General features: G+C 32.8%; 1 protein-coding gene across 3 annotated transcripts in view; it reads left to right on the top strand.

Annotated features, from left to right (window-relative positions):
- LOC124369811 (probable ATP-dependent RNA helicase DDX27) overlaps positions 1-16,840 on the top strand; it is an 82,445-nt gene that overhangs the window by 59,224 nt on the left and 6,381 nt on the right. For all 3 annotated transcript variants that reach the window (XM_046827936.1, XM_046827928.1, XM_046827946.1), the window contains 8 exons: positions 1,337-1,519; positions 2,133-2,220; positions 6,124-6,290; positions 8,032-8,213; positions 8,726-8,849; positions 12,823-12,950; positions 14,084-14,281; positions 14,825-14,969. In XM_046827936.1, coding sequence (XP_046683892.1) covers positions 1,337-1,519; positions 2,133-2,220; positions 6,124-6,290; positions 8,032-8,213; positions 8,726-8,849; positions 12,823-12,950; positions 14,084-14,281; positions 14,825-14,969 — 1,215 coding nt within the window. The remainder of the gene's footprint in view (positions 1-1,336; positions 1,520-2,132; positions 2,221-6,123; positions 6,291-8,031; positions 8,214-8,725; positions 8,850-12,822; positions 12,951-14,083; positions 14,282-14,824; positions 14,970-16,840) is intronic.

Genomic DNA, 16,840 nt, shown 5'->3' with positions numbered 1-16,840 from the left:
AGTTCTTGTTATTTTATTTTATTATACTAACCTATTGTAACCTGCATTTTTTAATTCTGAATTAGCATTTTGTTTTTTTGTGTATGTCTTAGAAATAGTATACATGGAGTTGACTCCCAATTCTTTGTTGTGGTTCCTGACATGTATGTCACAATGCGCTGATATGATTTGTTTATCTTAACCTAGATTGCAGTTATGTATTAGGTTAGTTATCCACTTGAGGAACAGATCAGTTTGCAAATTCAAAATATAGTGTTACTGATTTCTTGTATCACTGAATGATGGCAAATGTTCAGAAAAACTCTGTTTCTTTCTCTATCCTTCAATCATCAAAAACAAGCTTTAAACAAATAATATAAAAAAAATCTGTCATTCTTTCAAATTATTCATCTGTAATAAACTTAAAACAAATAGTTGTATTCGATGCATACGTTCAGTAATGGTAAGGTACCTTTAGCCAAGTTCTGTTGACTGTGAAGGTAAGGTGTATGGTAATAAAATAACCTTGTGACAATTATACTTATGTTAAATCCTCAAAATCACGAAGATCAAATATGATTGGATTTTTCTTAGTTGTAGAATCATTACTAATAGAGTAACTATGAAAGTGAGTAAAAGTTATGGGGTTTACTATTTTAGTACCAGAATGTCCATGATTTATAGATTAAATTCTATGAGATTTTTTCACCCTAGACAGACACAATCTCCAATAACGTTGTTCTGTCAAAAACTTGGCTGTTAACTATTCAAGTATCAGTTATCCTCTCTAAATAGATAATTTTATTGCTTACAGAGCTGACAAATAATTATAAAAAAGTTTACAGAGAAAGAAAATATGTCTTGGAAGCTGTCACAAAATGTTTTTAATTTGAAGGTATCTGATTTGTAAGTTTTTAATTATAGAATCTAGTGAGGTGAAGGTTCTTGTGATAGGAGGCAAGATGGCTTCATTTTTCACCAGTTACTTTCCTCCTTCGGTTCACACTATTGTCCTCACTATTCATCTCATAAGTTTTTTGTGGTTTGTCTATTCATACATCCTGTATTGTCTAAGAGGAGTAAACTGAGTGCCACCTGCCATACAGGCAAAAAAATTCTAAAATAATGTTTGTGGTGCACAGCGTGTTCCTGTGATTGCTTCTTTCAAATCCAAACCCATCTCATAAATTTAGAAAACAAAACTCAAGTACGTGCAAAATTTGTATTATTTTAATGGTAATGGTTACGAAACTCTGTGAATTGTTTATGAAAGGCAGTCAAATTCCTCATAATGATAAAATTTTGTTTGCTTGATCTCAGTAACTGTTAGTATTTCTTATTTCTGTTGTTTTCACAGTTTCAGCCTAGCAAGCGTAAGAATAAGAAGAAAAAAGATTTTGATCCAGATTTTCATTTTGTTGGGAGCACATTAGAGTACAACAAAGATGTGTGGAATGATTTAACAAAATATGTCAAGCGGAATGCTAAGTCAAAGGTGGATGATAAAATTCTCAAAGCAAGGAAGAAACTGAAAGAAGAAGTAAGTACATTATAGTTAATCTCAAATCATTAAAACTTTTATGGGTTGGGTAACAAATCCTGCACTGTACAGGTATAAAATCTGATAGACAGGATAGGTTAGGCTACAGCTTATAAAGTGTAGAATTATAATACTTGATGTTATTATATACATTTGAATTTTGACAGTAAACAATTTGATTTGATTTTATATTTGCTTATTATGCAGATGGAAAACTGTCTGAACCGATTAGAAAAATAAAATGTATTAATCTCCCTGGGAATAGACAATATACAATTCTTAACAATATCTTTGAGATTTGTTATAGAGTCATAATCTACTTGTGATGTCTCACCTTGCCTTTAAACTGTAGAGAAGCACATTGAATTATTACAAGAAGGGACCCAATGTTTTCAGAATGGTGCTGCACTAAGTTCTGAAGGGTTTAAAAATAGTATTTAATCAATGGAGAATTGTATTCAGGACTTTTTAATGATCGTAGGAGTTTATTCTGATCCATTCTTACTGTCTGTATTTATCATTTTAGGGATTTTTACTACTGTTAGATAATGTTCCTATTTTTCTATATTTTGAGCACTGAATTTATATTTGTAAATTGGAATCTTTGTTCTAGAATGAGGACAGTGATGAAGACTTAGAAGTGAAACAAGAAGTGGTGAGTGATGGTGAACTGTCGCTATCTGACGATGAGTTAAAACGAGGTACGTTGGTTTAGATTGTTTATACGCATAATGTAGCCTATTGCACGAAGGGTTGATTCAATTTGAATGTTGAATTTAGCTCCAGTTCACCTTCCTTTTATTACAGCATCTGGAATCTGATGCTGGCTGAGACTTGACTCCTGGAATCTGAAGTCATGTTCGTCTGAAGAGATTCAAAGAAAATTGGCAAGTAAGAAGCTCAGAATAAACCTTTACATTGTTTCTGCATCAGAGACACCTATAAATAGGTGAAGTAGCAGTATCATTGTGTTATCAGGTGCACAATTGAGTGCACTACGATGTTTCTGGCACAATCTCCAAGCACAGTGGAGCACCTGAGTTTTCTACACATAATGTAGCTATTGTAGGAAGGGTTGATTCAATTTGAATTTTGAATTTAGCTCCAGTTCACCATCCTTTGTCTGGAATCTGTTGCTGGCTCAGACTTGACTCCTGGAATCTGGAAGTCTTGTTCCAGATTCCAGATGCTGTAATAAAAGGAAGGTGAACTGCAGCTAAATTCAACATTCAAATTGAATCAACCCTTCCTGCCATAGCTACATTATGTGTAGAAAACTGTTGCTCCACTGTGTTTAGAGATTGTGCCAGAAACATCATAGTACACTCAATTGTGCACCTGATAAGACAATGATACTGCTACTTCACCTATTTATAGGTGTCTCTGATGATGAAACTATGTAAAGGTTCGTTTAGAGCTTCTTACTCGCCGATTTTCTTTGGATCTCTTCAGACGAACATGACTCCAGATTCCAGGAGTCAAGTATTAGCCAGCGTCAGATTCCACGCTGTAATAAAAGGAATGAACTGGATCTAAATTCAATATTCAAAGATTATTTCTGTTTGATTTTTTGTTAGTCCTTAGGCTTATGTGGCCGGTTTCACAACCAAAGATCTTAAGTTTTACAGTTCACATTGCATAAAAAAATTGAAAAACATTTAAGTATTTTCAATATGAAGTATCCAAAGGAAACCATTGTACTGTAATTACATTTTTAATGAGGAAAGACTTGGGTATTTTTTCATTTTAGAGATTTGTATACTAATGAAACCATAGTGTTAGCAAGATTGGTATAAAAGTATTTTAGCCAAATGAATTAAAAGGTATCAAAGGCGTACTGGATTTTGAGTGAACTTTGTATTTAGTAATTGTAATGGAAGGACTTCATTACATTGTCAACAACAATTATTTGACAAAATTTTCTGCAATAAGTGTTGCATCAAACAAGTTTCAATAGCTCAAAGTGTGAAGGAGGTATTCAGACCCAACAGAGAAGGGATTTTGGGTATAGATCTTTGTAAAAATACTGTACGAAAGCATCTACCACTTACAGATACTGTGTGGTGTTCTTTTGGGATATATGGACAATGTTCATGTCACAGCTCAACATCTGGTAAAGATCAGACTGAACATTGTGATGGCAAGATAGGTCATAATGTGTTAGAACATTGTTAATAGCTGACAATCTCAAAGATTTAGACTTTAATATTCATCAATAAGATAACTCTCATTGTAACCCTGATAAAAGTTGGATTAAAGCGTTAGAAAGCAAAAGAACAGTAAAGTACATGGAGTTGACACTGGAAGATAAGGTCACTTACTTATATTCTGAAATTGTGCATGTAAAGTGATAGTGTCAATAAACTAATGATCAATGTCAATGGTCTCAAGTAAAGCAAGAGACTGATGATCTCAGGTCAGTCGATTTTCCTGATTAGGTAGAAATCTGAATGGATGTGACAAGGAGGTTTAAATACCTGATTGACTCGGATGCTTGCGGAGCAGTGCAAGTGCGTATTACATAGTATCTGAAGCAGCCATGTTGGTACACCAGAATATCTTGTTGTGGCAGAAGCATAAGTGTATCATTGTCCTCTAAGTAGAGATGACCAAAGCCGAAGCCCTTGGGTTGGATCTTTCTAGCTCAATGATAGCATGGCATTGTCATTAGGATGAAAACCTGAATTGTTGATGGACTTTATCAGAAATGTCGAATTGTGAGTAACCTGTTGCTTTTACACTATATCTGGATACTTTGATGTTTATACTGCAACAAAGCTTACTTCAGTTTTGTGCAGCAACGTGATGCTGTGATAGATTTTTTAAGTGTGAGTGCTTTGAAATTTAAAAATTAATATTTGATAATAACATTGGTGGTTTTAATCCTGATAGAGTTGGAACCAAGCTAGTGAAACTATAATACATTCAGATTCTCCATAAAAAAAGAGAGGAAAGATATCTTTTAGATCTTTAACTTTAAAATATAATGCAATTTTTGTCCTTTAGATTTTTAACTCTGAAATATTTGTACTATATACAACCTTTCTTTACCTAATTAATATTTTTATTACCAAACATGTTTTAAACTAGGAGGACTGATTTCCTTCTTACTTTGAGAAGTCATTGTAACACCATTCATTAGATCTGTGTTTATTAAAATGTACTTAAAAGTTAAATGTGGTAAAAATTGTTTGGCTATGTTCTAAAAGTTGTTATTTAGAAAAGTTAGCTTTAATATACAGATTACCAGGTTACAGATTAACAAACGTTTTAGAAAAAAAAACTTAATCTGTAATGGACAATTTAGTTATAGCATTGGCTCTGATTTCTTTTGTTAATAAGGTCATGACAACCTTTGATAGATTGTAGCTGACAGCGGGGTCTTCTGTGATCTGTCCCAAGGTTCTTGACTGTATTGATCACAAGCTCATGTTACAGAAGCTGAAAATTGTTGGAATAAAAGACAAAGCCTTGAATATATTTGAATCCTATCTAACAAATAGATTTCAAAAGACATAAATGAAAATTCTATTAAGTTTAAATTAAAATGGCAAAATGTTTTATATCGTGTTCCACAAGACTCAATTCTAAATCACCCTTTTTCTTATTTATATAAATCATTTTTCAAATGAAATTGAGAGGGGCTTCATCGTTTTTGCAGATGACACTAACGTTCTCATACCAGAAAATTCATTACCAAATCTGAGATTATCATTTAATAACACAATAGAAAAGCTTACAAATTGGTTCTAAAATAATGGCCTGGTTCTGAACAAAGCAAAAACTAGTATAATACATTTCAAGGCTGGGACAAATGCTGGTACTAATTTAAGTCAGATGAAGTGTGAAGTAGTTAACACTCATAAATTCTTAGTACCAAACATTGATAAAAACTTCAATTGGAAGTTACACTTAGATTATTTAATAAATAAAGTAATTTCAGATTTTCATTCAAGGTTTTAATAATACAGTATCAATTGATACTCAAATAGTTGTGCTTACATACAATCCATTTTGAAATATGGCATTACTTTTTTGGGAACCTCCCCTAATTTAAACGTAGTATTTATAGCTCAAAAGTGTTTAATTAGAGTAACGCTGGGAGCTGATTACAGGGTGAGCTGACATCCACTGATTCAAAAGTTAAAAACTTTTACACTACCCTCTTTGTATATAATATTTGTGTACAATTTGTACAATTTTAATTAAACCCTGAAGTAATTATGTCAACTTAAATTATAGTACATTTTTATGCCATTCTTTTCTGTTTTTATAGTATGAATATAAACACAATTGTATTTTAATATCTAACACACATCATATAATATTATATATATATAATTAATTATTTTTTAAATTTTGATAATATAATTATAACAATGCACCAAATTGTTGCTTTTGTGGCATCTGTATATGAGTATTATGTTCAAATAAATCATTTGAATTTGAAATATACCTTAATTATAAGCACATTAAATGGTATCAGAGGTATACAATAATGGCACATTCAAGTTACAAGCATGATCACTCTTCCTGAAAGAATTTCAATCCAGAATAAAAAATTGTTCATACATTTATTTTATGTTTTTATATTTTGTTCTTAGATAACATCAGAAACAAGGAAAAGAATATTGGCAAGAAAAAAAAGAAGAAAATGAAACTCTTAGAAAATAATGCAGAAGAGAAGAGTGAAGAATTCTTTGAGGATGCTCCCCCATTTGATATGAATGCATCATTTTATCAGATGAATCTATCAAGACCTTTGCTAAAGGTAGTGTTAATTTTTACCTACTTTTAGTTGTGCAAGATGTGTGATTCTGACATATTATAGTAATTTTTTTAAGCCAGTCTTATGTCAGTCTCCTATAGTTGTGTATTAACCTTTTGTCTAGTTGAGAGGAAGGTAAAATAATAAATAAATACTTAAAATGAAGTAAAGACTAACTAGAGCAAAGGCAAAGACAAGATATATTTAGTGGCATTTTACCGTATTCTTACTTATGCAGTTTAATTAAAATTAAAAAATAGTAGTAACTTTAGTTTTTCAATAGATCTCACTTTCATAAATGAGACACCTGATAACTGTAAATAAATTAAGTATATTGTACTATCGTCTTTTTAACCAAAATCATACAATAATTTTATTAGGCCTACCAATTTTGATTTTAAAATTCAACAACTTTATGAAATACCTAAATCAACTATATATATCTTTTATCAAAATAGGAAATCAAAGGCAATATGATAAACTTAGGTTGTAGAGACGAGAGCTGCTGACTATAAAGTATCTTTAGTAACTGAACTCATCTGGACATGAAATTACTTTAGCGGGATGTAGGATGAGGGAGAGAGGTGGGTACGACACAACCAGGAGACAGGAGAAAGGTAAGTGTAACAAATAATGTGTCAACATTGTGTAGATATCAATGTCAGCTGTTCTATCCCTAATCTGCCTTGAGCCTGTGCGGCAGATCAAGTCCACAGCCTATCTGTCCGTATGCCTGTATTAAATTCACAAGATCTGTTCAATTATTTGTAAAGAAAATCATACACATTTTTTTCTTTAAATGAAACTTAATTTAATACTTCCTCTTGACCTCCTATTTTTAGTAAAAGGAACTTAATGCCTCTGTCATTGAGGTTACCAATTGCTACAACATATTAAAATATTTTCAACAAATACTATATTGGGTTTCATTTTAACTATGAAGTGAATTTGGCATAATATTGATACATAACTTTTATTTATTATAAAGAAGAAGATGGATGTGATTATAAAATATTCATCGTACTTTTTGAATATATATAGTGTGGTCTTTATATTATTAATATTATTTTCAAATTAATGAATACAGATTTAAATCTGTTTTTAACTTTCAATATTTACTCTGAAACTTTTTTATTGTTGTAATGAAAGCGTCATTCATTTATTAATATTAGATAATAATAGTTATATTCAGATTGCTGACATTTGAAATTATTATGGGTCAATGAAAAGAAATTTAGCAGGAAATAATGTATGATGTTTATCTAAGAAAGTAATTTGTTGAGAAAAATATGTACTTATAAATTATACCAACCACAAATTCTGTTTATATTTTTTGTAACGTATTACTTAAAAATAGAAAAAATTCCTTACTTGTGATACATATATACATGTATATACTTAACTATCTTATTGTCACACACGTGTTCCAACCTATCTTTCCCGAGAGCAAAGCTGCTTGCTTCGCTGACAGGACTGCCACAGTGTCAAGTCTCCCAACAGGTTTTTGCACTTTCAGATAAAATAAACCACATAACAAGGAAATAATTGTTCTTATTAATATATTTTTCTTTCATTTCCGTATTGAAAACTTAAAAAACTTAAGTGTGGTTGGTATAGTGACTATACAAAAATATTGAGATATATCACAATATATTGAAGTTCAACTGAGGTAATCTATTGTATGATCATGTTTCTGCAGATTAGTCATAGATTGAGTAAATCTTATAATGATCTGTATTAACAGGCAATAGGATCAATGAACTTTGTGACGCCCACCCCAATCCAGGCAGCCACTATCCCAGTGGCATTGGCTGGCCGAGACGTTTGTGGATGTGCAGCGACAGGCACTGGTAAGACTGCAGCCTACATGCTACCCACCCTGGAGCGTCTGTTATACAGGCCTCGTGACGCCACTGCCACCACTCGGTCAGTCTTTCCGTATTCAAGTTACTAAATCTTGAAATTAAAAAATACCTTATTAACTGATGAGTGCTGCTTTCCAGTAATGTCATCGAAATCCACTTTCATGTTAATAACATAGAATTATAATTAAAATTTAAATGGTGAAATTACAGGTGAGACAATTAATGGGACAGTAGTGGTGTATGATAACTCTTGTAATATCAGACACTGCTACTTGTTAGTCAAAGTTTGAAATAACAAAAAACAATGTTTAATTCTTCCTATTCTTGAAATATGCAAATTCGTTCAATTTTTTCATTGTGTGAATTTTTTGATGAACTTAGTTTAGTTTAATTTAAAGTAAGATGTTATTATAAAGTGGTATATTTTATAATAATAAACAAATAACACTTATTTTTCCCATAATCTCCTAAAACATAACTTTCTTAACCAATGATTTTGTTTTTAGGTCTAACCAGTCTTAAGTGATAATATTGTGCACACTTTTCTATGTAAATAATTATGATGTATTGCAGAGTGTTGGTGCTGGTACCCACAAGAGAGCTGGGTGTCCAGGTGTACCAAGTCAGCAGGCAGCTGGCCCAGTTCACCAACATAGATATCGGACTGGCTGTGGGAGGATTGGATCTCAAAGTACAGGTAGGATGCACCTGCTTCTGTGTGTTGATTATGTATAGATACAGAAATCTTTATTTGCTATCATCAAGATAGAAACAAGTGTCATGTACAATAGAGAGCCAGTTCATGCTATGCATAATTTGGAACGCAGAGTCTATTTATTTGCCAATTGCCTAGGTCACTCCTCCAGGTTAAAAATTCTTTGACATTATAAAAGGGTCTATCTGCTAGCCAAGATTTTAATTTCTTCCTTAACACTTTCAGCTCCAAGACCTTCAAGGATGCAGGCAAAACATTGAAAAAACCTAGGACGGTTTTGCTTCAAAAAGCTTTAAGCGATGGGGCGGCAAATTTAAGTCTATTCTATATCTGGTGCAGTGTGTGTGAACTACCTCGTGTCATTTATTGATTCCCAGAAGACCTGCTAGTGTTATAGACTGGAGGATATATTATATATGTATTACAATTAATACTTTCAAACTTTTTAAGACTGGCCGCTAACTATCTTATATTTTCATTCCTTTCATGTTTTGAATAGCTCTCTTCTGTAAGATTAGAACTTGTTGTAAGTTACATGCAGAAGTTCCACTCCATACCGAAATTCCATAGGATATGAGGCTCTCAAAAAGGGTGTGGTAAGCTGTTAAAGCTGCCTCCTCTGTGCTGACAGATAGTGTTCTTCTAATGGTAAAGACAGCTGCGGACAGCTTACGACAGAGCATGTCTATGTCCTCATTTCAGTTAAGATTTTCATCAAAGTGTAATCCTAGATGTTTAATTGAAGTGACAGCATCGATATCAGCTAGTTTTGATACTTCATGCCTCTTCCTGCCAAAGGTAACTTGCTTAGTCATAGAGCCATTGAACACAAGATCGTGCCTCACACAGTAGTCCACCACCAAGTTCAAGCCAAGGTACATGTCTATCTCGAGGCTTTCAATAGACTTCTGAGACGTGAGTAGGACGGTGCCGTCCGTGTAAATGATGGCTCTACAATAAGGCTCTGCCACTGTAGGCAGGTCATTGATGGACAGCACAAACAAGAGTGGGCCTAAGACCGAGCCCTGAGGAACCCCTCTCACCATGGGCTGAGTCTGATCTGGTTGTGCACCTGATGCCTTTGATGGACTGGGCTAAACCTCCTGGCTGTTAGAAAGATATGATCGAAACCTATGCAGTGTCGTATCTTGGATACTAAGATTGTGTAATTTTGTCATGATCATGTCGTGGCTTTAAGACTTTGCTCATGTCAACAAAAACGCCTACAACGCTGTCTCCATTTTCTGATACCATCCACAATGTATCAAACATATCCAACAAGGCTGTAAAAGTTTTTAGTTTTTGTGGAAACACTCCCTGAGCAAATGACTGTTGGACATGAAGCAATGGTGGTAGAAGTTCATATTTGGCCATTTTCAGTATTTTGGCTGAGATTCCAAAGCCCCGTTGAAGTTTTAGGTTTTAATGTATTACTTGTATTTGCAAGCTCTTCGATTGTCACAGGTTTCAAGATGTGTATAGTTTGTTCTACAGGGATTGTGTGAGTAGTTTCAACTTGATTATATTCTTTGAGCCTGCAAAAATTCTTCTTTCAACTTCTTTGTCATAGCATGCAGATACCTGGTAGTGGCGGTTTTGTCTAGACTTCTTCAGAGGGCAATATATGTCTAGGTTAAACGTTAGAGTGTGAATCAGAGACTCATATGCACCATCTGCACTGTCCGAACCAAAATCTCAGTTCTAGTTCTAGTCTCCAGTCTAGTTCTCAGCTGCAAGATTAGATTTTAGGTTGTTCAGATTTTCTGCATTCAGGTGACGACGAAAAGAAGATTCTGTTTCTACTTGTCTTGCTGTGAAAGTGAGGTGACAAAGCTGATACATGTGGTCTGAGATTCCCGTATGCGTTATTTCAACCTTAATCAGATTTGTGTTAACGTTTGTACATACGGCAGCAATTGTTGTTTATGAAGTTGCAGTAATCCTAGCTGCATTGTTGTAGCCTTGTTAGGTTGTGAGAAGCCATAAGGTCATTGAAAAGGGTTCATTCGAGCAAGACTATTAAGTTTTTCATATTAATGTCAAAGTATGTTGCCCTTTTCTGATGATGGAAATGAGCCCAATATATCTACAGCAACTCAAGTGCTTGAACAATATTGTTTCTTGGCGTTTAATAGGAGATTGATATACTCCTAGTATATACAGAACCTCCTTACCACTCAATTTGTTAGATACTCCTGCCACCTCACAAATTAATGGTAAACTTTAATATTCAACATTAAAATTTTCAGTTTCCTTTTCTAGGATACTTTTTTTATATGATCGTGACACCTCCTTTTTTCTGATTTCTTCTTCTTCCGAAGGCATATACCAAAGTATAGCCAAGTAATCTGGTGTTAGGGAGGTAATATCAGTTAATAGCATAATGGCCATTCATTTAAGACAGCATGAAGCTAAAGTTTAAATCTGTGTTAGAAATAGGATCTCCTCTTAAATGAATGTCCATGAATGTTTAACTTCACAAACTTGGATTTTAATGTTTCAATGCTAATGAGTTGTTAAAAATTCAACTATCTATTAATACTAATTGTTTCTATTTTATATTCCGTATCGATTTTGAAACTATATTGAATATAAATTATAAGCCATTAGTATTAAAGCGCCAAGATTTAAGTACATCAGTTTTGCTATACACAGTGTAGGTTTAACTGGAAGGTATAAACCAGCCAAGTGAACGTTCCTGGTTTATTTTCATTCATATTGTATAGGCCTACACTATATAAAAAAGATAAGTCGTGAACCAGCCATATTGACAGCGGTCGTGGTGAAGTCAGGACACATCCTAATGGTTTGCTTGAGCTAGCTGGTCCTAGCCAGTAGCTCTACATATTTCTCACACAACCGCTTCTGATACCTAGCGGATCAACAACAATAGTGAAATTGTTACTGCGGGTGGCTCGTAGCATCGTTACTATTGAAAGGGGTTCAACCTCTCCCAGTCTTGAGCCTTAGATCGCATATTCTACTTTACCAATTTCTCTGAAAAATGCTGCTTTGTAGTAGTAGTATTACTACCTTAAAGTAAATGGATAATCTACTATTAGGAGACTATTATTGTATATTTTTTCTCATTTATGATTCATTCCATATTTCTTATATGCTTTTGTGAATTTAAAAACATAGTTTGGTTAAATTTTTTGCTTCATGACTTTAAGACATCAGAATCATGACGATGATTGTAGAGAAAGTAGTGATATCCCAGTGTTTGATTATATAATTGGTGATTTTTGTAGTATAGCCTGGAGTAATCCCGATGTATTATATCAAGGTAATGTTTATAGTTTAGTTGTATAAGTCAGAAATATAATTTATTCATATTTATTATAATTTATCAGTCAAGTTTATATTATTTATAATTATGTAGGATACGTTTGGTGTACTATACGCAGTATCTTTACCATCATTCAATTGAATAATAATAGTAAGTCTTGGTTCATGGTTCGTTATTGACAATGGATGATTTGAAGAGATATTAGGATTATGAATATATGCAGTTGTATTACAATAACTGAAACACAACGTTTCAAGGACTGCTATCTGCTTCTTTCTGTGGCTATCAAATCATAAAACAAGAGTTTAGTCATGAAAACAATTTAATAACATTGATGAAGAAACCAAATCTGTATGTTAACAACATGTTTGTCTAAATCATAACCAAAACCCAGTGTCAAGTCAGAGGAAGGTATGAAACATAACACAACACAGATGTACAGCAGGCTTGGTGTGATTGTCAGTTTATGCAGACTATGCTTTCACTGTACCGTACAGAACAAAATGTAATACAGGTATGTGGAGATTAGATATACATTATTACACGTTGATGGACTAAACTATATGATGGGAGGTCTACTGTCCTAACATCTAAATTTTCTGGATCACTCCGCATTGAACCATTGCTAACACAATTAAAATGTTTATTCTTGTGTTGCCCTAAAAGGAGTCTGTACTGCGAAGGAGCCCGGATGTAGTGATTGCCACACCTGGCCGACTGATAGACCACCTCAAGAACACCCCTACCTTCTCCCTAGACAGTGTTGAGGTGCTTATACTGGACGAGGCGGACAGGTCAATTTAATTCAATTTAAATATTCTTTATTCATACAGTGTAAATAGTATATAAATTTATATAGTACGTACAAGAATGGAGTCAAATAATATTTCTATGTTGAAAAAATATTAATATAAATAAATAAAATTAGATCATAAATATTAAACTGGTAAGTATAAACTAAAATTGAAAGAATGCAAATTATAGCAAAAAGATTGAAACAATAGCGGGAACAGAACTTACTATATCTACTAAAAATTATTGTTAATTAAAATTGCTAAAATTCCAAATATTCATCAAGGCTGTATGGTGGTCTTCCAATTAAATATTCTTTTAAAATGTCTTTAAATTTAGTTTTTGGTCAATTGATACTTGTAGTTTATATCAATTCAGATTTTTAATTTTATACCTGTTTATAGCATAAGTTATTATTTATGGAGTATATGTTGATAAACCTTGGACAAAAGATTATTGTTTGATACATAATTATGTAGGTTTATTGTGAGTTTATAGGTCATTTGTTTTACCATGCAGGTGAAATATTCCATTATACTAAATTTGTATTGATTCCTGGTAGACATTTGAAATTGTTACTAATTCAAACTAGGCTAATTTGAAACACATATTTTAATAGTAAATTGTTCTAAATTAATCCTCCCCCTTATACGCTAAATAGAGCTGAAGTTATTGCGAGATTTGTTGATCGGGCTGCTCAAGTTAAAAACATAGATTTAGATTTTATTTCATAAAATGATATTTTTAGTGTTGTCTTAAATGTAATTAATATGTGTTAAAAATTAACAAAATAGTTTATAATGCAGAGAGCACAAACTTGTCAAAGAATTGATAGGCTGTATATTTGTCACAGATCATGTCTATCTGTTTATAAAGAATTCAGAATGAGACCAGCTGTCTGTTTTTGTCTGTTCATACAGGAGTGGGTTTTACTCTTGAATTGAATTCTCAAGTGATATAGTAATATTTTCATTTATTTTATTTGGACATAATGTTTTCTAAATATGAAATGTTGTAGAAGCTCTCAACAGACTGTAACTTGGGCCTGAAAACACTGTGTAAGATCAAAAACAGGTCTCTGTAGAAGATTTCCAATTTGACAGAAATAGAGTAACATTAAATTTGATGATTCCAGGATGCTAGACGAATATTTCCAAGAACAGATGACGGAGATAATCAAACAGTGTGCACGAACACGTCAGACGTTGCTGTTCTCTGCCACCATGACCGATGCAGTCAGCGATCTGGCAGCAGTGTCACTTGACAAGCCTGTCCGTGTGTTTGTCGACAATAACCAGGATGTTGCCTTCAATCTTCGTCAGGAGTTTGTGAAGTTAGTAGTTTGGTCAAGTTGATTTGTTTATTTTTAAGTCGAAGAAGTGCTTACTAATCCTGTGCTACACCATTCTGGCTGACTTAGGCAAATCATCTTCTCGGTTGGTTAATTTAATTGAAGTCCATTGGCTTATTTAATGAAAGTAACAAGTTAAATGACTAAAATAACTTATTTATTAGGTGATAAAATGATCTTAAGTTGTTAACAAAATAAAAGGTGTGCAGACCTTGTGTAAAAACAGTGTAGAAACACTTCCAACAATTCCTAAATTAAGTTTAGCACTATAACAAATTTTATAGCATTTACAAATGTTGAAAGGTCTTACTTTTTAATTGTGTTATAGTGAGTTTATTCAGTTATAGTTTGGACATTTTTACTGAGATGGTAGTCATGACACCAGGCTACATACGCCTTAAGAAATATGATATAGGTTATATACTACATATATATATATATATATATATATATATATATATATATATATAGGTTTGTGTTAGCTACAACCGTCATTGATGTATAATAAAATTGTATTTGTGCCAGAATCCGGAAGGATAAAGAAGCTGACAGGGAAGCTCTATTGGCGGCCCTGGTCTGCCGTACATTCCATGACCACACTATGGTTTTTGTCACCACAAAGAAACAGGCCCACCGCATCCACATACTACTTGGTCTGCTTGGTGTCAAGGTAAAGTATATTGTTCATGTTGCTATTTGGTCTTGTGAATGTGTTGAACTTAGGAGCCTTGAATGAGGCAGCCATCAGCTGTTGTTTGTAGGTAGTACTAGATATATGAATATTTGGTAATGTATATGATTCAAGAATTTTGTAAAGTTAGAATAATTTTGTGGTCTACAGTTTTAAGAACCAAATAAAACTAATTTAAATTTGTAGATGTGATAAGTCATCTAGGGGATAATATGTTGAGCTCAAAGGAGATACAAGAACTGTCAATGGCTTTTGTGCCTCAGGTATCATGTATAAAAAGAAGTAAAAGGGTGTCTACCGGTCACAGAAGTTTCAAATATTCATGGATTATGATTTAAGTCACTGAAATTTTCTATTTAAAATATCAGATTTTACGGCATATTGATAATAAGTAGTGATTTGTCGAGGCCAAATCTCGAATCCACCGAATATTTGTTGAATTTATGTAATTAATCGAATTGAAGTATATAAATAAAATAAAATATAACGTATTTTATTATAACTTTTAACTGTTATACACACAGAACATGAAAAATCTTACATGGACAGTCTGCCTGTGCGAAAGCTGAGTTGTTCCATCCATAATACCGAGAAATGTTCCTGAATAATATATTTGATACGTAAAAGAAGTTGGTCGTAGAGAACAATCTATATATATCCTGTGAGACAGTGATTGTCAGGCCAGTACTGTAATGGTTAGTAATGTCAGTGTGGACCAAAGCTGATCTTATATAATTCATGTCAAAGTGCCGTACAAAAATATGGTCCTGGTTGTCAGTTACTCTGGTAGGTTTATACAGGATCCAAGTTCCACTACTTCCAAATTATTTAAATATCTATTGTTGTAGTTAGTGTCTCTTAGTAAATTCAAAGTTATGTCACATAAAAATATGAAAGTTATAAACAATTATCGGCAGTACACAAATTACCATTCACTAAAATGTTTTTGTCATACTTTGTGTTTGAAGAATCACAAATGGATAATCTTATTAACGAATTATCTGATTTTTAAAAATTATATATTGCTTGCAGTTAGTATATTTTTATTTTTAGGTTTGTGCATCGCCGTAAGTGCTGCACACATTCCCGGATGACAACTGATCATCTTTACGTAAATAACTGACTGAAAATGTGTTTTTGTTTTATTTTGCGTCATAAAAACCTGTGGATACATAACCTACTTAAAAAATTAATTTAGTTATTTTAGTAAACCACAAATTTAAAACCATGTGTGTAGCACTTCCTTGGAGAGATAAAACACTTTTCGCTCTGATTCCTTAGTTGGTATTATTTGCTGTTCATATTTCCAATTAAATGGAAATCTGTTTCTTTAGCAATGCAAACTTTAATAAGAATTACGTATCTACATCTTGATGTAGTATTGAAGATGATCAGTTTCAGGTTCAATGCATAATATACAAACTATTTTTTCATCATGATATATGAAACAAAGATTAATCATATTTTTTCAATACATAGAAAATAATGATTAGTTAAGCCAGACAATCAAAACTTGACAGTATTATAAATACATTGGATCATGTAATTTCGATGTCTTACAAAAAAATGTATGCTTTTATAAATTTTTTATGACTAAGTATGTATATGTAATTTGCATTTTCTGTCTGTGAACGCTACACTTTTTATCAGTACTATAGACCTTGTAGTGCATTGAATCTCCCCATTAATCTATTTGATAGTATCCTTGCACAGGCCAGTGGTCCAAGAGGACTCACAACAGGCTAAAAAGGAAGAAAGGAAGGAAGAAAAAATATTTTTAGTGTGCATTATTCCATTGCAGATTTCAAGCACTAAAAGCAGATGGAGTATGACAGACAAACAAGTATTTT

The sequence above is a fragment of the Homalodisca vitripennis genome, chromosome 1 (assembly GCF_021130785.1).
Source record: "Homalodisca vitripennis isolate AUS2020 chromosome 1, UT_GWSS_2.1, whole genome shotgun sequence".
Taxonomy (NCBI): Eukaryota; Metazoa; Arthropoda; class Insecta; order Hemiptera; family Cicadellidae; genus Homalodisca; species Homalodisca vitripennis.
This window is presented reverse-complemented; position numbering and strand designations above follow the sequence as displayed.